This window comes from Octodon degus, unplaced genomic scaffold (assembly GCF_000260255.1).
Source record: "Octodon degus isolate 3935 unplaced genomic scaffold, OctDeg1.0 scaffold00229, whole genome shotgun sequence".
Taxonomy (NCBI): domain Eukaryota; kingdom Metazoa; phylum Chordata; class Mammalia; order Rodentia; family Octodontidae; genus Octodon; species Octodon degus.
In genome coordinates, this window is record NW_004524805.1 from 1,108,949 (window position 1) to 1,131,523 (window position 22,575).

At 41.7% G+C, this 22,575-nt stretch overlaps 1 protein-coding gene across 2 annotated transcripts in view; it reads right to left on the reverse strand.

Annotated features, from left to right (window-relative positions):
• Positions 1-22,575, reverse strand: part of Ust (uronyl 2-sulfotransferase) — a 312,684-nt gene that overhangs the window by 61,267 nt on the left and 228,842 nt on the right. For both annotated transcript variants that reach the window (XM_004645481.2, XM_023705778.1), the window contains exons 6-7: positions 5,957-6,054; positions 3,909-4,066 (exon numbers count right to left, since the gene is read on the reverse strand). In XM_004645481.2, coding sequence (XP_004645538.1) covers positions 3,909-4,066; positions 5,957-6,054 — 256 coding nt within the window. The remainder of the gene's footprint in view (positions 1-3,908; positions 4,067-5,956; positions 6,055-22,575) is intronic.

The window sequence follows — 22,575 nt, forward strand, 5'->3', positions numbered from 1 at the left end:
GTGGGGGGCGGCCCGAGGGGCTGGGAGAGGGTCCGGCCCACGCTGCGCCTGGGCTGGGACTGGTCCCGCCGGCGCAGGGTAGCAGGAAACTCTCCACACACTCACCGGACCTGGGCTAGGACTGGGTCTCCAGGCAGGCATTTAGACTGCTGAGCTATCTCTCCAGCCCAATAATGTTTTGGTAGCTCACCACATACCAATTTTTCAGATGTCAGGATTCATAAATATTAGTATTCCCAGCTCAGAAGCATGTGAATCTCACTGCCTTTACCTCTTGGTAGATGACTATGGATCAGCCTCTTAACTTCTCTTGCTGGCTTTAGTTTCTCATTGTTAAAAGAGGGCAAATAATGAGCAAATACAGTAGAGGTTAATCAATAAAAAATGAAATTTATACCAGTGGGGCTGCTCTTCCTGGTTGTCTGTTGGGCCTTGGTTTTCTCTAATTCAAACACATGCCCAGACACGGGCTGAATTTTCTGAGTGATCACTCCGTTATTCTTGTCCCCTGGCTGCTAAGAAATACCTGAGTATATCCTCTTGCTTATCTATTATTTTTTATTTCATATTAAGTACTTACTATGACAAACTTCTGAGGTATATTACTAGCTGGGTCTCTACAAAATTCAAATATTAATGTGAAATGACTAATTTTAAAAAAATTCTACAGACTGTTTCTCAAATTTTTTTTTTTTTTTTTTGGTGGAACCGGGGATTGAACTCAGGTCCTTGCCCTTGCCAGGGAAGCATTTATTCCACTGAGCCATCTCCCCGGCTCTCAAATATTTTTGGAAAGAGATAAATTTACCTAATCCTAGCACATTTTTCTACCTAGCATATTTTTCTACAGAAATCAACAGGAAAGAAATAGTCAAGCTATTATCATTTAGGAAGTTTGTTAATTTCTCTAATTGGCAAGCTGTTGGAACAAATATTACTTGAAAGAAATAATAAATGCCATCTAAAATGTGTGACAGTTCCTTTGTCAGCTCATGACTATTTTCACTAGTGGCACAGTCATTGCCATTAGTACCATGTAAAAAAATCAGTGACAAGACTGATGAGTGTTTCTAGTTTTTCTAAAAAGGGATCGCAAAAGTTCAACATATACTTACATTTTTTTTTTCAAGAATAGGACAAATACCATATTTAAAAGGCCAGAGCAGAGTTTGGATATTATTTGTTTTTCAGATGGTCAGTTAATCTACAGTGAGTAAGGATGACACATGCCGCAGTATCTTATATTTGAGTTTTTCTTTTCTCTGTTCTCTAAATTTAGTCATAAAATGAATATTGTCATTGCTATGTGCAGTGTTAGGGATTAAAGCTAGGGTCTTGTACATGCTGGGTAAGCAGTCTACCACTTAGCTACCTCTTCAGTCCTAAAATTCTTTGTAAAAAGGTAGGGTATTCATATGAATAACTGGTTGGAAGACAACACTATGTATCGCAACAAATATTGTGAAATTCATATTACTTTGTTAAGTAAAATTCTGTATCACTTTTTTTTTCTGTCTTAATTCTAATTTGTACTCTCTTTAAAAAATAAAAAAAAAAGTTTTAAAAAGAGTAATGAGTTTAGTGTGCCTCATGTGAATTCAACAAATGTAGGCGAGATGGTTCTGGTGCGAAGCACCAGGGTACAGCAGCTCTTCTTCTTCTGTCCTGTTCCATATCAACTTGCTGATCTGACAGGACAGGTGTCGGCTCTTTGCAGAGGCTCAAGCATACTGAGAGGGTGGTCAGGAGTGTGTGCTCACTCCTGTCGCCTGCCTCACGGGACTCGGAAAAGCTTTAGGACAGAAGAAATGTGGGCTTGATTGGTCCTCAACATTTCTGTAGAAAAATCACAAGAAGATGCCCTGAAAGACCACAGGACACAGCAGGCATCACTGAAGCACGAGGTTCAAAGTTCATTTTGTTGTGTGCACGCTTGTGGAAGTAGAGTCACACTGGAGTGATACTCAGAATACAGAACTACCACCAGTGGGCTGCTGCAGGCCCTGAGGAAGTTGTGCGCTGTGTGGGCCAGTGGTACCGCTGCACTGGGGCCTGGCTCTGCGCTGGTCCTGGGCTTTCGGCAGCCTTCCACCTCACTACAGAAGAACACCAGATGCCCCTCTCGCTTTCCAAGGTGTCTAACTTATTGCCATGCCAAACTTGAAGGGAAAAAAGAGCTGTATTCCACAGGTGGGAAGATTGTGGCTGAAAGAGCTACTACTAGTAGTCCATTGTCAGAAATCTTACCTACTTTAACTACTGTTTGTTGATCACAAGGCAATGGCTCAACGTGTCTGATGTCCCATATTTAAAAGGAAAAAATACCCGGATGACAGCTGAGTTTGGGCTTTGGGAGATTTCTTGGTCACTTATATGTATTTAAGAAGGACAAAGATACAAATGTGCACATCTAAGTTTTTGGTCTATTTCCCGTCCTGCTTCAGGCATCAAGCCTGGATCCAGGACAGGTGATGCGATGACATATAAGGGGACTCATCGATACCCTGCCCAAATGATGGAGCAGGAATGCATTTATTTTATTTGGTAAGTACACATCACCAAGAGTCAACCTTCCCTTTATCTTAATTCTCTATATTGCACAACAAATTTGTATTCTGCACATGCACACATGCGCGCACGTTCACACACACACACACACACACACACACACAATTATCTAAGATAAAATAAAAAGGGAGAAAGAACAATGACTACTAAAAACTTTCCTCCTTCAAAAAAGTAACTCAGGATAAGATTTCTTCTTGTTGAAAAAGTAGAGGTCATGTTGTCTTACAGAGATAAAAGTCAAACACCCCAGCTTTTTAAATCTTTCAAATGTAAATTCTGGTAAATTGCTTAAACTTGCTAGTTGTCAGAAAAGGCAAAGGAAATCTTAGCCTCAGGAAACAGCTATTTAAGGGGACCCATGCTTCCATTATGGGTTAACCATACCCAACCTCTTGCTGAGGAGACACACCTGCAGGGCCATCTTGAGGGTTCTGAAGATCAGCTAGAGTCAGGAGAGTGACTGTGACAGCCGATCAACCACTGGCCCCTCCAGCAAATTGAGTGGGGGCACACCCCATGTAACAGGATCTAGGGCTCCTCCAGGTAAAGTCTGGTTTGCCTGGGCCTTGTTTCCTGTCAGTGATGCTGGGCCTCACTACAGGTTTCAGCTGTTGCCATCAGAAACATTTCTTTTGTTCCTTATTTCTATAAGGCAGAATGCTGTCTTCCACCTCAGGACACGGCAGATCCACACACACCGCAGGGAATGAATCCACAAGGCTTGCTGTGGTAGCACTAGCTTAAGGAGAGTGGGAAGAGAGGAAACAAGGTGGGCTTTCTTTCTCTCAAGCTAAAACAATAACAGGAAATAACAAAATGATGGATTTCTGAAAGCAACAATATTTACAAGGATTTGTAATTGCTCTGCCAACTTCTATTCCTTGCTATTTGGAGACCACTCTTTCTGTTAAAATCAAACCTTCACTGGAACTTCAGTTGGCTGCTCTCTCTACTCTTGACTTGCTAGAGCCCCTCTGTCAAATGGCAGTTGAGCCACAGCGTGTTCATCATGAGGACGGCGCTCTCACATTCATACACATTTCCACTTAGGGACACAGGCAGATCCGTGTAGTCACCCAAGCATACACACGGGGCTGACGGAGAACGCTGCTGATTAGAATTTCCAGGGGGGGATAAATGGAACCATCATGGCTTTGAAAATGGTGAGTTTGTGTTTGGACCTGAAGTTCAAGATTTTAAAATGAATATCTTGTGCTTCTCACCTTCCTTTGCAAATCAGGAGAAATGCACTTCAGGAACACAGGTTACTGTACTCCTTCCTTTCTCGAGTCCTGAAGCAGACCTCCCTAGAGAAAGGGCTTGCCCGTGCGTGGATTTACCTGGGTCCTTGTAGATGCTGAGCACACCCTTGAAGTAATGAGGTAAAAATCTTTCCAGTAAAAGCAGCACATCTTCCAACTCCTCGAGAATCCCCACAAGCAGGAAGTTTTCGTTCACGTTCAGCTTGGCGCGTTCGAGGGCCCACTCGCCAGGCTCCCTTTATGGAGACAAAAGTCATCTTTAAGTCAGTGACTTTTCGAAATGCAGCAACAGCACATGAGGGCCCCCTCCATTCGTGCATGTCTAAGCCTGATGTCCTCTGAGCACTGGCCCTGGAGTAGCCTAGTTCAGAGCTTTCCCTGGTCTCTCTGGCTAGGGCCCTCCTGCGGTCATTTTCTCCAGTGAAGAGCATTCAGGGCCTTGAACCAAGTGAGCCTTGAATAAACATTTGTTGAAAGATCAATACAGACCCAGACATTTAGGTCCTTACAAATGCTGATGGAGATCAATTAAATGAAGTTATCGGTTTTGAAATATGAAAATTACTGACATAGTATTTCTTCAGAAAGCAAAAAAATAAAAAAATTGTCAATTTATGCTTCTGATCATCAGATCCTTTGAAAAGCCAAAAGAAAAATTTGTTTCATTACTCAAAGGACACACCCTAATCTCACGGGTAGGCCAGAGCTCTGAGTCAGCATTTGTGTAACTGAGCAAAGTCCCGGAGCTGCTTTCCAGGTCTGGCTGCCGTCTTCCCTTTGGGAGGATTTCGGCAAGCTAATGCTCTCTTTTGAAAATGGTGATAAATATTCTTGCCTTCCCCTAAGAAATGAGAGGTTGAACAAAGCAACATGGGAAAGAATTCTGAGTAGCGACACGTGTAAAGTGAGGTAAGGTACGTGAGTACTCAGCTCAACAGGAAAGAAGTCATTTGAGAACCAGTCTGGGAAGTTAGTGCTTTTTGAAATAAATATCTTCACTGTGACCAGATCTTTTTAGGATCTGTAGCAACAAACAAGGAGGTACTGATTGTAGATATGGGAAACTCTGGGGGCTGGCTGCTGGAACTCAGGATATATATGATAAAGCAGAAGACAGACACTTGGGGCCGGGGAGATGGCTCAGTGGAATAAGCGCATCCCTGACAAGTGCAAGGGCCTGAGTTCAATTCCCGGTTCCACCAAAAAAATAGAAAAAGAAGAAGACAGACACTCATAGCCCCGAAATTTGGACCATAGACAAACTTTTATGCTACAGTGAGCTAAATGAAGCAGCACTAACAACAACAAGCCTAATGAGGAAGCAGAAATGACACCATAGGATGGGCTGCCATTGAGAAGCAGCTGTTCCTCCTTGGCCTCTTCAGGAGCACAACAATCCTCTGAACAGCATTTCCTTTGGGGGGGGGGTATGTCACTTCTGTTAAAGGCTTTATGTCCAACCAAGTAAAGAAAATAACTCATTGTTGCTATCATTTATGGACTGCAATTTTAGCTATACCTGAGCCACCTGGAGAGGTGGTTAGGTGCGTCTATGCCCTACCTCGGAGCCTATGATTATCTGGGAGTTCTTTACAAGTACTCAGGGGTGCGCTACTGGATTTGAGCATCCTCTATATCCTAAGGGCCCTGGTAATCTTAAGAAGTCACTTTCTAAAGAAAGAAATGCATTTAAACTAGGGCAAGGAAAGATCACTAGAAAACAGTTTCCTCTTATTCTACTATCGGTGTCTCGTGGGAGGGACCTTTTCAATCTGGCTGTGGCTTTCCAGGTGTTGGACCCAACAAATGAGCAGGAGCAGCGGGCCAGGTGCCTTTCCTTCGCCTCCACTGGCTCATGAGCTGAGAGGTGACAGTTATGTTTAGGGATAAAGAAAGGGGCTAGTTGGCATTCCAATTACACAGCCGTACTGGAGGTCCCCAGAGGCCTCTGAAAAAGCCTAACTGTGAAGTTCGTTGCCTATCAGACACCGGGAGTCGCAAGTGATATATCTTAAGATTGCAAGCAAATATAAGTAGAGTTCCCAAAGCTTGAGAGTATAACACAGAAGAGTCACAGAATGCCAGTCTCGTAGGTTAGCATGCTGAGAGCCTCGGTGAGTCTTTACCTGCATCTGGGATGCTGTCCACAAAAATACGGGATGATGTAAAATAATCTGGGGTTGGAACACTCAGGGTAGTTTTCAAGAATGCACTCATTGATATCCTAGAAGAGAAAACACAGCTGTGAGATGCCTCATGGTCTCTGCAGTGCTTTGTTGAAAGCCAAAGAGTTTAAAGAAGATTAATATTTAAATTACAGTCTTGAACAGATGTAGGAAAATCCATGCACTTGCCCAGAAAACTTTTTAATTTGCTTCTCAACATCTGGTTCTACTGGCCAGGTGCACATATGGCATGCCAGTCCAGACAGCAGTTTGTGGGTACACAGCACCCCTGCACCTCTCAGTGTGCGAAGGCTTTGGTTGATCACACATCATGAGAAGAGTGTACCCAGGCGCTCTATGGTGATGCCAGCAGCTACCAGCCAACAGGTAAGCACAGAGTTAACAATAAATATTTGTGGTATGAATTTGGTACGACTTAATTCATAATGACTTTTGACTTAATTGCATACCAGTATGGTCAGCCCTGCAGCAATGAGTTTATCTCTGGTTCTGTATATACAAAAATGATTAAGTAGCTACGGTAGGCTCCTAAAGAGTTTTTAAATTGCTGAGGAACTGTAATATGACATCCAATGTTATAACAGGTTAGAAAGTGACCCAATATAACATTAGATGCACTACATTAGGATGTATGAAGGGCCGAGCCAAATAGCTCAGTGGATTAAAGTGCCTGCTTAGGCAGATGAAGGGGCTGGGAGTTCCCTGGACCTGCCTCGTTGGACCTGCCCCCAGGGCAGGCTGAGATGGTGATTGAGACTGGGCATGGTGGTGTGTGTGCCTGTAATCTCAGCACTTGGAAGGCTGTAAAACAGGAGGATCACTATGAGTCCGATCTACACAGTGAGACCCTGTATACCCTGTCCTAAATACAAAAAAAAAAAAAAAAAAAAAAAAAAAGATGTGTATATATATGGGTATCTTCACTTTCAAACATAATAGAGTAAGTCTTAGATTTTCTATGTCTCTGACATAAGGTTGAATATAGTGTCTCTGTTAATGCAAAGGCTTAGAATGGCTTGGAGTAGGTGGATAGAAGTCTCAGAACCTACTGTTCTCAAAGCAGATGGCAGTGGATACCCTGGACCACAGATGCTTGGTTCTTAGGTATTTCTAAGGAGAAAAGAGAAGGCTAATTTACAGATCAAAAAGCTGTGGAATGGGTTTTGCAGGGACAATACTGGCAAGGCTGGGTAAGGGTAGAATCTTACTCACAAATGTGGCCAATGGAGTTTGAGTCTATAGAAGCCACTTATTTCGATATAACTGGTAAGGTGGTTAACTATTAGTGATTTTTCAATTCAAGTTGGGAATGTTGTTCAAACAGCACTTTCTTTTCCTTTCTTTGGTTTATGTGCCAATTAAATCACACAATTACAATAGCAAATTAACTGGAATAAAGAGAAGCAAACACATTTGATGGTGCTCAAGCACTTAAGTTTACTGGCAGGGAGCAGAGTTGCAATAAACAATGAATGAATGAGGAGGGGGCAGGAGGAAAGAGCTGTGACACACAAGCAGCTGGACAAGGTAGTGTGGCTTGGAAACTCAGCACTCAGGAGGCCGAGGCAGGAGGATCACTGCAAGTTCAAAACCAGCCTAAGGGGTTGGCGAGAGAGCTCAGTGGACCAGGCGCCTGCTTAGGCAAGCACAGGAAGTAGAGTTTGATCCCTGGCACCACCCAGGCATGTTGAGTCATGGACCAAGTTGGAGTGTGGTGGTGCGAGCCTATAATCCCAGCACTGGGGAGGCTGAAAACAGGAGGATCACTATGAGTCCAAGCTGTGTAGTGAGACCCTGTGCCAAATACATAAATTAAAAAAATAAAAGCCTGGGCTACATAGTGAGTCCAATCCAGCCTGAACTTCATAGCGAGACCCAATCTCAAAATAAAAAGACAAAACAGCTACCACCTCTGCCCCCTAAGCTTGCCACAATCCTGTTCCTGCAGGCCCTTGCCTGGAGGTTCATAGAACCTCTGAAAGATGTCACCTGGTTGCTGAGGGGGATGTTAGGGGGCCCAAGGGCTTTAGAAGGCCATTTTCTTCCCGTGGTCCACTAATAATTTCACAAAGCAATTTATGGGAAGACATCAATTCTCAGTTTAAGAAGTGCAGTTAACTCTTCTCTTTCTCTCAGACCAGGGCACATCCTGGGAGATTTCAAAGAATTCCACTTGAGTCCATTAGTGTGATGCATAGCGCCCACTGTGATCTGTGCCATAGGAAGATGGAAACAGGGAAGGACACAGATGAGAGCTGCGAAGCCCACACATCAGCTACTCGCCATTCAGCACTTCAGCAGGGCTGCTGTGTGGCGGCCACCGGAGGACCTGAACCTCCGGGACTCAATCAGGTTGTGGCCACCCACACAGTCCACCTAGCTGGGACCAAGACTTTTGGCAAGAGCCCTTTCCGCTTCCTGGGAAATAGAATGGGACAGCCTCAAAGCAGCCGCTTGCTCTTACAGCGTGTTCCCCTGCCAGGGGCCTCTCAGGCTCTTGGGACCACTGGGTTCCCACAGTGCTAATGATTTTTATACTTGCTTTAAGGCTTCATCACAATGACCTTCTTATACAGAACTTTTCTTAGCACATGTGTATTTTGAAATCACTATGCAACTTCACTTCTTTGCACACAGCAATTCTAGAGTAAGACTGCCTTTTAAGATCCTTACTTCTTATTTCAAAATTTTCTCTATAGCTGCCACCACAGTGGTGACTTTCGCCACACCAACCTGCCCGTAGCACTTGTTTATGACTTGGTCCTCTGGTCCCTGGATCCTGACGCATAGCAGGCTCAGCCCTCTGATGCCGTCCCTTGTCCAGCCCTCTTCTGAGATTAGATCTTAACATGAGACCCCACTCTGCTTACCCTCTCACATCACTACGGGACCAGTGAGATAATCTAAGTGAACATGCGGGCAACTGTGACAATCTTTGTAATTGTCAGTACTATAAAATAAAGTCCCACTGGCTGGAAATCATTCTAAACTATACACGTTTAACATATATACTGTAATATATAATTATATACATTATATATAATTTAAATAAAATCCTAAGAAAAATATTTTAAAAGTATGTATAGTTTTGGCTGTTGACAGATGAAGTTCTGGCCTCAGCCTGTGGCCAGTTAGCCAAGTATCTTTGGCTAAAGCCACATCACATCAGTACAGTCTATGGAGCTGGGGGGAGACTGTCCTACTTCCTTAAGTTAGTCAACTTTTAAGGATGGTTTTGTATGCTGAAGATCCAGAAAAGCTGAAAATTTCTTTGGTTAATGAAAAACTTTCTCCCAGGACTGACCAGTCAAGCCTTCTTACATTTCACAGAAGGTGACTGGGAAAAGCATTATGGTTAGTATCAGACCAAACTCAGCTCAGATATTGGCTGTTCCACTGTTAGCCACAGAGTCCTTGGCAAATGTCTACATTTTAAGGTTCAGTGTTTTTATCCATAAAATGGGGCAGTAATATTTGCCTCATAAGTCCCTATTAAGAGTAGAAATCATGTATATCATTTACTAAACCTCTGAAGGTTATGTCATCTTTATTATATACATTATATAATTCCTTTCTCCTTTTAGTTTATATTTAAAAGCACCATTCCTAGTGATTCCAATAGTTTTTAAACACTGACTTCAGCTAATCCCCAGAGAAAAGAGAGAGGAAAAAATATTGAAATAGGATGTGTGTTATTTAAGGTCAATCAAAAAGTACAAGTTGTTAAGAAAAAAACAAAGAATTTTAAACAAAACGGAAAATACACTCTGATGGAATGTTTGATTTGTCTCATCTTACTCTGTTCATGAAGTCATATAACACTCTGAGATTAAAAAAAAAAAGCTTTTTTTCAGGGTGGATTTAAAATTTGGGAATCAATCTCTATACTTTAGCAATACAAACATTAAAGAAAAGCATAATGACAAAATAAAGGACACAAAAAGGACAATTTCTTGTGCTCTCTGACAGTGGTGTTAGAAATGGGGGACAGAAAAATGAGTGAACGGCATGCGCCACTGAGGCAGAACCTAATTCTGGACCTATCGGTGGACCGTTGCATCCAAGTAAAATATAGTAGGCCAGTCAGTTTGGTAAGTGGAGTGGACATGGGCTAAGCCACTTGTTATTGCCTCCCATTCTTTCTCATAAAGCCTTGTAAAAAAGTTTGAGCCAGAGCTAGGAGAGTTGGCAAGACTTTTTAGTGAGGCGGTGAATGGACTTGAAAGTGGCAGGTGACCAGATGCCCCTCTCTTATGTCACACTGTCATCTGGCTCGAACCACACATTCTTTCTAATGGAGAAGGGAGGTGCCCTTGAAACCTTCCCAGTGTAGCCCCTCATTGTCGTTAGGTAGAGTACCGCTTTGTTCTCCCTACCGTAAGTACAGTGGATGGCGCTCGATCATTCACTTGTGCCATCTGTTTTGGTGAATTTATGGCTGTTGTGCCCAATGGCAGAAATGAAAAAAAGGCTTTTTTGGATAGGTGCCCTATCTTTCTACATTTATCCAACATCCTTATTCACTAGGGCTCCTCATTCAGTGGAGCTCTTTAATCCTGAATCAGAAACACACACACACACACACACACACACACACCCCAAACTTTTTTTTTTTTTTTTTTTTTTTTTTTTTTTTGAGGCCATTCATATGGAAGAACTAAGATTCTCAGTTGAAAGTTTCTGTGGCATTAAGCTAAAGGCCGAGAAGCAGCCACGGTTTCACGCCGCAGCGCAAGGAGGACGAATCTGGCACCGCGCCCAGGCTTCGGGTCTCAGAAGACTCCTTCTGCTTAATCACAGTCGCATCACTGAGCACATGAGCCGCCTGCAGGCGGGATCCCGCGCGGGACGTGAACGCCGCCCCCCAGAAGCAGCCGGGCACGTCTTTTTGTACACAGTGTTATTTTAAAGGAGCTTGAGGACAAGGGCGCTGAAGTTTCTCAGGTATGTGGAGAGGTCAACTTCGGGTCTAGAAAATGTGGGAATTCAGCAAAATAAAAACTAAAGTGTGAGATGGAGTCGAGGTAGTTAACAGACAATGGTTCCTTCTATTTTCGTAGCAAAAGATTTTTCATAGTATTATTTAAAATATTAAAAATTATAAATAATTCAATTATAGAGATCAGGGAAATCTATAAATAATGTTGTATCTATAAACAATGACAGTCATCCAAACTTTACACAGAACATGCAACTATAGGAAAAATGCTTACATGAGACAATCAGGGTAAAATCATATACAAATATAACTATAACCCTATTGTTTTTAAAAATCTGTATTTAGGGCTAGGGAGATAGCTCAGTGGCCTATGTGCCTGCCTGGCAAGCGCAAGGACCGGGGTTCAATCCCTGGCACCACATGCCGTGCCTGCCTTGTGCCTAACTCGCCACCAAAACTGGACGTGGAGGTGCACACCTGTAGTTTCAGCAATGGGGAGGCTGAAACAGGAGGATCACTATGAGTCCCATAGTGAGACCTGGCACCAAATTAAAAAAAAAATCTGTATTTAAAAATAGCCCTAAAAAATGCACCAAATTTTTTTTGGTGTAATATAATTATACCAATTTTTAATAATATAATTATACCAATTTTTTTTATAATATAAGGTGGTGGAATTATGGCTGTTGTGACTAACAGCTGAAATTTATCCAGACTTTCTGGATAAGTGAGGTATCTTTCTGTATTTATTGTATCCAGTATCCTTCTTAATTGAAGGTCCTACTTCATTGGGGTTCTTTAATCCTGAACTAGAAGCACAAACACAAAAGAGAACTGTTTTGTGGGGGCATTCATTTACACTCCAAGATTCAAGGATGAAGCTTCAAGCTCTTAATTAATGTACGCATGCTACTTTAAAAAGTTCCAAAGTAATATACATCAAAGTAGGACACCTTACTGTTAAAGAAGAACATGAGCAAAACCCCAACAACAAATGTGATAGAGGAGGCTGTGATGAAAACCATCTGTCTCTTGTTCCATCCCTCCCTGCCACCCAGCTGCATTCTGTGGGCTAAGAGCCCCATTTAACAGGATCTTGCACCTTATCAGTGCTTGACTCACTCCCTTGCTTTACTGGAGAGTCTCAAGCAACTTTTTGCTCTGCAATATTCAGGTCTATCATATTGATGAACATTTTCTCCATATATTTATTTGCCATTTGTATTTCTTCATCCGAGAAATGTGTATTCATCTCAGATGCCCATTTTTGGACTGGGTCTTTGAATTTGGGGAGGGGGGTATTCTTTATGTGTTCTAGATATATAAGACCTTCGTCTGAGGGATGATTAGCTAAAAAATTTTTCCTACTCTGTGGGATTTCTTTTCATTCCATTGGTGATTTCTTTTGAAGTGCAAAAGCTGAGATGAGATCCCAGTTGTTGATTCTTTGAAGTATTTCCCATGCAGTCTGGGTTTTGTTCATGAATCCTCTGCCTACACTTATGTCTTCCAAATGTTCAATATCATTGGTTATTTGAGAGATACAACTTTAAAAAACACTGAGATTGCATTACACCCCAGAAAGAATGGGTACTACAAAGAAATCAGCCAATAACAAATGCTGGTGGGGCTGTGGGCAAAAAGGAACCCTTCTCCACTATTGGTGGGAGTGCAGACTAGTACAACCAGTATGGAAATCAGTGTGGAGATTCCTCAGAAAGCTAGGATTAGAGGTCCCATTCACGCCAGGTATTTTTCTAAAAGGACTGGGTATTTTTCCAGAAGGACTGAAAACATCATACCACAGCGATATGTGTGCACCCACGTATACAGCAGTGCAATCTGTGATAGCTTAATCTTGGACACAACCCAACTGTCATCAACTGAGAAATGATAAAAGATACGGTCTTTTTACACAATGTAGTACTTTTCAACTATAAAGAAGGATAAACTTGAGACTTTTATAGGTGAATGGATGCAACTTGAGATCACACTCAGAAGTAAACTAAATCAAACTCATATATGTACACATTGTATTGTCTCGCTGGTATGAGAACTTGAAAGAATAAATAAGGTCTAAAATGTACAATAAACATTGTGAAATAAGAAAAAATTGTCCAAAAGGAAAAAGAAACTAGGCTGGGAGAAAAGAAGGAAAGGACAAAGACAAAGATGTAAGTGACTTATACTACTAGTGTCTCTCAGTTCATTGAAAAGGAAGGGTTATGCCAGTACCAACTAGAGAATTTTTATGCCCATATTTTGTACTCTGAATAACTACTTTAAAGGTACAATGTACAATGTATTAACTACTATTGTTTTCTTATGAAATTTTGTTTTTCATAAAATTAAAAAAATATTGCTGCTAATGAACTGGTGGCTAGTGACAGTCTCAATATTTCTTCTATGTGTGTGTATGTGCATGCATGTGTGTATGGGGTATAGGAACAAGACAGGAACTATGTGGAGGTTACTATTTCTTTATTTTTGATATTCCGAAGTTCCCTATGGTGAACTCAGTATGGTGCTGAATACTTAGTTGGCTCTTTTAAGTTTTTCAGGTGTAAAGTATTGTTTCTGTGTGTGTGTGTGTGTGTGTGTGTGTGTGTGTGTGTATCTAATTCTCTATCCTTTTTTAAACTTCTATTATTTAATTCTAGATTTCTTTGTAGTTGGGTTTTGGACACTGATTTTGATGACTTTTTTCTTTCATTCTCGCTTACTCTTTTTGTTCTTTAAGAGATTTCTTTTAGTTCATTTTTCAGGTCCTATTAAATTTTTTATCATGACAATTGCATTTTAATGACTAAGAATTCTTTCTTGATACATATTAATTTCCTTTTTATAGCACTCTGCTCTTTTGATGGGTGTAATATTTCTTTGAGTCTAAAGAAACTAAATCGAGCTCTCTCTGGAAGGTTTTTTCTTTTTCTTGAAATTTCTCTTTCCCTTAAGTTAACCGCTTCTGTTTGCTTATCTTAGCCCCTGTCTTCCAAGTGTAGCCTTTCTTCAAATACCTATGTATCTTGGCTTGTTCATTCATATTTAACAGCAAGTCAAAACCTGACAGAGAGCTGATACGCTGTGGCCAGGGCTTATCAACCACCCTGTTACCAGAGCTTCCTTCACTGCCGCATTAGAACACTGCCTCCCCCAGGAACATGCACATTCTTTGGGAAAGAACCAGTTTACGGGGGCCGGGAAGATGGCTCAGTGGAATAAGCGCTTCCCTAGCAAGCGCAAGGGCCTGAGTTCAATCCCTGGTTCTGCCAAAAAAAAAAAAAAGAACCAGTTTATCTTTCACTTACTGCTGCTAGTGGTGGGCTTACCTAGGCTGGGTTGAGGTAAAGGGCTGCACTTCCCACAGCAGCCACTGGTCCTTCCTGTCAGCCTCTTGCCTTATTCCTGCCTTTTGTTAGCTCTGGTATGTTTTAATCAGCTGGCCCAGGATCCAGACTGGCTTCTCAAGCTGCAAACTCCCTCCAGACTGGAGCTGCCTGGTCCTGCTGACCCAGTTACCAACATTTTATTCCCTCTCTATGGTATCTGTTCAAGGGTTTCACTCTTTGGTTTTCTTTGTTATGACCCTTTAAAATTCTCTTATCATCATCATAGTGGGATCTTGGAAGGTAATTAGGTGCTGTGGTCCACTGTCTTCTAAAAGCAGAAGTTGTTCCACAAGAGTTAGTTTTCTCAACCCCCTGGAAACGTGCACCATTAGTAATGTACAGGTAAAGAAACTAAAATAAAATCAGTGCAAAGGAAAACTCAAGCAGGCCTGGTGGTGTGCTGGGATGGTGCCAGTGATGCAGAAGGCCGAGGCAGGAAGACCGCCTGAGCTCATGACCTCAACGCCAGCCTGACAACGCAGCAAGGCCTTGTTTCAAAAAGAAAACAAGAGAAAAAAAATTAAGCAGCAAGTAACTAGGACCAAATATACTGGTTAAGTCCCTGTTGCTTTAACATAGCACCTTTTATTCTGATTTGATATTACTGCAAACATTTCACATGTTAAAACATCTATAACTAGTAAACATGCTTTACATTTTGGACATAATTCTCTGCCTTTTCAGGAGAGATTTCTCCTTTTCTCCCTGAAGTGTATGGAAAATTGGAGGAATATTTTTTCTTACTAAAGCAGTCAACTGGGCTACAGAGACAGCTCAGTGGTCTAAGCGCTTGCCTAGGCAAGCACAAGGATGAGGGCTTGATCCCTGGTACTGCATGCCACACTGGCCCCACCTTGGGCTGGCCAAGTTAGCCACCAAGACCAGGCATGGTAGCTCAGCGCCTGTAATCCCTGCGCTAGGGAGGCTGAAACAGGAGGATCACTACAAGCCTGAGGTGCATAATGAGACCCTGTACCAAATACATAAAATACATAAATCAATGAGTCAACTGCATAGGACGGTAGCCTAATCAGCAGGACCTTGTATGTAGTTCATCTTTAAAGAGGTCAGGAGGTAAATTTAAACAGAAGCTCATGAATGAGAGCGACATGGGAATACAGAGACTCGATAAATGGTGCTTAATGAAGAAAACTAAATTAAACAATGCAGGAAAGCAATTATGGAACATGTGGCCTTTTGGCCTTGCAGGCTTTCAAGTTCTTAGAACTACTGACAGACTGGAATCTCACTCTCTTTTCTAGACAAGAAAACCTTCTCTCAAATGGAAATGAAACTTACCATGTCATCCTGACCACTTTTTGAAAACTTTAAAAAATACCAGCTAAGTCCTTGACATTAGTCATTATTTTGGGACAACATTTCAGTTAAAGGTGCAGCCACATAGTTCAGCAGATTAAAGCGCCTGCTTAGGCAGAGGTGTGTTGTGCCAGCCCCACCCCATGAACACTCTGAGACAAGGATTGAGACTGGGCGTGATGGCACATGCCTGCAATCCCCGTGCTTGGGAGGCTGAAAATAGGAGGATCACTATGAGTCTGATCTGTGTAGTGAGACCCTGAAGGCCCTGTACTACATACTTAAAAATAGAATTTCAGTTAGCAGAAATCATTCTTTATACAAAAACTTGAAATTCCTGACAGTCATTTAGAAAAAGCTGTAGGCAGTAAAACTCAAAACCACTACAGACAGAAGACCAGGAGCGGACATGCCATGTCGAGACAGAAGAGGTAAACTCATGGGTATGCCATGTTGGAAAATGCAGAGTGGAAGAGCTGTTCAATATATACGGCACAGAACGAGACCAAGACACACTTAGAGTGTGGGGACTCCAGGCAGGAGCCCTGGCCTCCCTTTTTCAGTTGGACACAAGGATGTTGTAGGGTACTGTGGGAATCCTTACTTGAAGCAACCCTCTTCAGCCTAAAAACTATCAATTTTAGCCAGAAGCTGAGGCAAGCCAAACATCATGAGTGTCTTAGTTTCTGCTTTTGCTGCTGAGACAAAATCCCTGGCAACTAAAGTTGAGGGAGGAAAGGTCTGTTGCTGCTCACAGTTTGTAGAAGTTCAGTCTATTGCTGGTTGGCTCCAAGGAGGAGAGACAGTTATGGTGGACAGAAGGTAGCAAAGCAGTGATGTAACTATGCAGCAGCAGCAGCAGCAGCAGCTCATCTCTTCCTTTCATCCTTTCTAGGCTACTTGCCTTTGGGGTGATGTCACCCACTATTCACACTTAGGACTGTGCCAAACCAATCAGTAAGACTAATTTAGAAATCACATGTCCTTAGTCCCAGCATCATACACTTAATTCCAGCATCATCCTCTACATCCAGCCCCCTCTGAAAAGACCCATGAACTTTAGGGGTGACATCTAGACATAAGCCAGCTTTTAATAGGCTTTCTTCCTGCCTATTAAAGTGTTAGTGTGAAACTTTTCATTACTGCCTTCCCCTGCTCCCTTGAGAGGCTTTTACCATTTCATTGGCAGCCAGAGTGCTCATGCCTTTTGACTTCTTTCGCTGACGACTACTTATTGAAATTGGCTCTAGGTGTCTGGTGGAAGTGATTGCATAAGTTAATGCACACAGACAAATGGTCAAGCCCAATGTGCTTCCTGGAAACATTTGCATTAAACCCACGATCTGAATTTCCAAGTACAGTAGAAAAAGGAGTGGAAAAAGCAGCTGGAGAGACTAGCTTTTATTGACTACTCATCATATAATTCAATGAAAGCTTGTGGAGTGAGTGCAAAGTACACTGGAGACTTTTCTTGCTTTATTTTATTAAAGAAATAAAATTCAGTGACTATCATCAAGTGGCTGAGAGGTAGGGAGGATGGTTTGCAATTGGAGTCCATGGCCTTTGGGGATAGGAAAATCACATTCCCAAGACTGTTGCCCTTGGCTTTTTTCAGAAGGCTCCCAGAAGTCTCCAACTTGTCCGAACCTGGACTCTCCCTCAGCTTCCTTTATAATCAGGGCCACTTAATTCTTTTCAATCCTATGGCTACTCTCAGGCCTAGAGAGGAAGGATTAAATAGGTGCTGGGAGCAGAAAAGTTGTACACAAGGAGTCCATGGTAGAACAGGGCATGGCAGATGGCAGGGTACTAAGATCCCCTGCCCTCTCAAAGCAGAAGAACTACAGCTTGCCTGGGGTTAAGTGCTAGGCGTTGTATAAGATTCACTTGAGGCCCGGGATTTTGCTCAGTGGTACAGCATCTGCCTGGCAAGTGTGAGGTTATGAGTTCAATTACCGGTACCAAAGAAAGAGACTCACTTGCTGTAAAGACTCCAAATCTGAAAATCATGGCTATAAGCCAGTAACTTCAGCCCAAGATGTTTGAGGTGCCCACACAACATACCCCTGCAACCCACTTCTACTATTTCTGAGTTTCAGGTCCACTGAGCAACCCACTTTTGGCAGCCAAGGCCTAAGCCTCTGTCTGTGAAGCTACTTTGGTTCCCCCAGTTTATCTAGATTCTAGAAGAGAATGCTCACTTGCTTTGCTAGACCCTTCCTCCTAGGAATAGTCTGCACATTAAGTCAGTCATCAGCCTCCATTCTGAAAACAAGTATTTGACAGCGCCATCTGCTGGACTCTGGGCCGCTGACGAGGGCACCATTCGCCCTGGGTCGGTCCTGTCACTTGTGCTTCAACTTGCCTGTCCCATTCCTGCTTCCATGCGCACATCAGGTTCTTCTGCTCCACTCACTCTGCACTATTTAAGAAAGTAATTCTGATTTTAGAGTACAGGAAATCCAGTCTCAATAAGGGGTTGTGACTGCTTTCTCCTAGGGTCAAAGAGAACCTTGTGGAAAAAAAATGTGAGAAAAACTTTTTCCTCCTCCTTTCTTTTGTACACTACTGACTGATCTATTATTCTGCATATTCCTCATGGAAGAAGATTAAGCAAAATAAACTCATGCTAGCCTGCAGAAGCACAGATTCTTACCTGCATACCAGCATTAAATGTTGTATCTAAGTGCCCAAAACTTCTTTTAAATATGTCATCTTTTAGCACAAAGAACTTTAACTTATTGTAACTTTGGCCACTAATGCTTCTGCAGAGTATTTCAGTAAAGTGTGTCAATTATTTGCTTCTTTCAGTTGCCATTATCCACTGTGGACTAATGGACAGTTAACAGGCCCTTGAGCCCCTAAATAGCTGAGAACACCAGCCTAGTCTTCAGAAAGGCACCCTGCACACAGGTGGGGTGGGATGTGGGCTTCCTTAATTCAGCCCTCCAAACCTTCCAAAAGCCACACCTGCCGGATCCAAGGCTATTCTGAGCTCCAAGCAGGAAGGGCTTCCCGGGAGAAAAAATTCTGCCAGTCCATGTGGTTATTTTATTAAGCAAATAAATGCCTCCAGATTCTAGTCTGAAACCACTAGGCCCAATCCAGTTTTATACAAACATTTTCAAAGGTAAAAATGGAACACATTATCAGTCACTAGTTCTCATAATTATGTTTTTGACTGACAATCATTTTCCTTCTGCATATAATGACTGGGGCATTGGCACGAAGAATGTGTTTAAACAGAAGCTAGCCCTAGTGGGAGTTATCATTCCATATCTCAAATTCTGTACCACGTGGAACATTAAAATGAAGGACCTTATTGTGGCTCGTATCTAGATGGCCCCCAAAGCTTCATGTGCTCACAGGTGGGGCTTTCTGGAGGTGGCTGGATTATGGGCAGGTGCTGCTGGATTAGGCCATTTGATCCTGGTATTGAGGATGTGTGATAGCTGAATTGGTGTAGCGTAGGCGTGGGTGTGGATGATGGGAAGGTCCACCCTGGGTACAGGGGACAGCACCCAAAAGGCGAGTAGGCTGGATGGGATACAGGGAGAGACAGGCTTACTGCTTGCTGCTTGCTGCAGCCTGCCACACCACTGACTGTCTGCTCCTCTGTGATGGCCCTCTCCCTTGGAGCCAGCAGAATATGGACTGAAGCTCCGACCATCTGGGAGCCCAAGTACACTTCCTCCTCTAATTTGGGGATGTTGAATATTTTGTCTCAGCAATGAGGAAAGTAACTAAGGCAGACTATGGCAAGGAGAGGTCCATCTTAGGAACACAAATTGGGGGAAATTTTGTAGATCATAAACAACAAGAACTGAATTTAGGGATTAGCTGAAGGAATACTGAGGGAAAAAAAGAAGGTGAGGGGGCTGCTACTTCTTTCTTTTTCTTTTCTTTTTGCAGAACCAGGGATTAAACTCAGGCCCTTGTGCTTGCCAGGGAAGCGCTTATTCCACTGAGCCGTCTCGCCAGCCCCTGCTATTTCCTTAAGACAGTTAATTAAAAATGAAACAAGATAAATTTAAATTGGTATTCTAACTTGTTTTTTTTTTTTTTTTTTTTTTTTTTGTATTTTACGGAAGGGTCTACAGGGTGTTCAGGGTCTCACTATTAGGTTGGACTCATAGGGATCCGCCTGTTTACAGACTCCCAAGTGCTGGAATTACAGTGCGTGCCATGCCCAGTCTCAATTGCCATCTCAGGTGCCTGGGGGTGGGGCCAGCAAGGCAGGCCCCAGGATAGAACCCCTGGGCCCCTGCGCCTACTTGTAGGGGCTTTAATCCTCTGCGCTATTTGGCCGGCCTTCTAACTGTGAATTTTTAACCAAGATTTTCTGAACAGCTTATATCCGTGTCACAATATGATTGAATACAATTTTATTTCAGGGATTCATAGTTTGGAGTAAGTAACACAATAATTTATCACGTCTAAAACAACTGAAGCTGAAGTCTTCAATAAACTAATGCCAAGATTTTTTAAATCTTATTATGAGTTAAGGTATTTATTCTACATAAGATATCATGATAGGCACCCTGATTTCAAGCAAGTCACAAAGGATTGAGTTTCCCTTTATTTGTAGTTTTTTTTTATAATGTAACTACACTAATATTTATATCGACTATCTTCTTGCTATTTAACTTACATTATTTTTATGTAGTGTCTTTTTTAATTAATGCTTTGCTTTATACTGAAATGTTTCTTACTAATATTTCTACACTAATTTTATTTGTTTTGCATTGGTTGAATGCAGGCCTCACAAATGCCAGGCAGGAGCTGTACCACTGAGCTATATCCTCAGCCTTCTTTTATGCATAAAGCAGTGTGTCTACTCCATCCCATCGTTTCTAGCACCTATCTTCCATCTACTTGTAAACAGATCAGTTCATTCACCTACTTTTTCTGCGATTACTGACAACTTGGACTTACGTGAGAGCCTTTGTGGGCTTTTTCTGTGCAGCTTTGGTTCTCCTTCTCACAACTTCTGCTAGCTTGGTGTACCCTACGTCTCAGTTACTGTTCTCTCTTTGCTGGGACAAAACACCCAATGCCCAAAAATGAAGGAAGGAAAGGTTTATTTAGCTCACAGTTTGTGGAGGTTTCCGTCCACACTCAAACAGCTCCAAGGCAGAGCGGCACATGGCAGAGGACAGCAGTTCATGGCAGTGGAAAACAACAAAACAGCAAGAGCAAAAGGGAGGAGTAGCAGCAACAATGGCAACAGAGGGCAAGTCTGTCTCCCTTAAGTTGCATTCAGGCTATCAGCCTCAGGCTGGGGGTAGCACTCACTCCCATAATCCTAGCAGCACTCACTCCCATAATTCTAGCAGCACTCACACTCATAATCCCAGCACTGGATCATGAATTAATCATAGACTCTAGAAGTCTGCCCCATGACTGCATGAGGCTTTGGGGGGACAACTAGTCACAAACCATAACATCCTACTTTTCTTTTTCACTAAAGGTTATATTTTTATTCTTTTTCATGATTCTTCTTACGTTTTTAATAGTCTAAGAATTTTCCAACTAAAAATAAAAACAAAGCTTAAAATACTTTAATTATTGGAAAATTCAAAGGATGGGGCAGAGTTTTTAAAAAATATTCATAAATAGATGGTCAGAAAGGTGAATTATGAAAAAGTCATTTTGAAATTTTAACATTAAATGACAATCTTTTTATAGCAAAGTTTGAAATACTTATTTTTTCTATATTCCTCCAAATCTGAAGATTTTCACCTTTCAATTATCCATTAAACACCACTCATTCCATTTTCCTGTTATCCAATTTTAATATTTTAAAATACATAACTTTTAAGCACTTAATCTATTTTAACCAAAGGCTCTATTCATTGTTTCTTGCATTTTATACTTTCCCTTCTTTGCCCCATAATTCATCATTCAATAGTACTTTTAGTAAAATCATTAAATAGTAAATTTTATCTATGAGAAAGGTTTATGAAGTGATTGCTTATAAAATTCTTCTAAGTTTTATTAGAAAATTGTCAATTATTTTCTTTCAGCACTTTGATAATATTACTCCACCGTCATTTAGTATCTATAGTTACTGATGACAAGTCTGCTTACGGAGTAATTATGCTTCTTTCACTGGCCTTCCGCCTTTCTTCCTATTTCTTGACATGCTGCAAATTCACTCAAAAATACTTAACTTCATTTATTCATCATCAGATGTTTTAGAATATTCAGTCCTTTAATTGCTTCAAATACTTCTCTACCATTTCTTCATTCTTTTCCTGTATCTCCATTGGATGCCAGTTGGAATCTTACAATATCTTTGTCTTATCCCTTAATTGCTCTCTTCATCTGTCCATCTATTGGTTGTCTACCTTTGTCTTTCTGAAGTCTTGGTGAATTCCTTATGTGTACTTTCTAATTCATGATGTTCTCTATTACTCTACTCAGTTTAGAGTATATCCCATTTAAAAAATTTTTACTTCAATGATATTTTTCATTATAAATCATAATTATTTTTGAAATATTTGCCTGTCTTATTTCCTGTTTCATTTTTGTTTTATAATTTTCTGCTCTCTTCAAATTGAAGTTATTGAGTATTTTATCTTTTCAAACATCCTAGGCACACTTATTTTAAAGACTTTGCCAATTGTTTCTTAAAGTCATCTGTAGAAATTCATGTTCCAATAGCAGATTATGCTGCCTGTCTTTCCTGGTATTAGGCTTTTTAAATGTGCTTTAAAATATTTAGGCCGTAGGCTCATTCTCAGTGGGGGATTCACTGTCCCTTCCTTCTCTCTGCCTGCTTTCCTATTCACCCTTTCCCCCTCTGTCCTTCACTAGTAGTTCTGATATTACTGTCCCAATTCTTGGGCCCTTCGCTCAAGTCTGAATGAAGGGAATACTATAGAAATAGTTACCAAAAAACCAGCAATAGT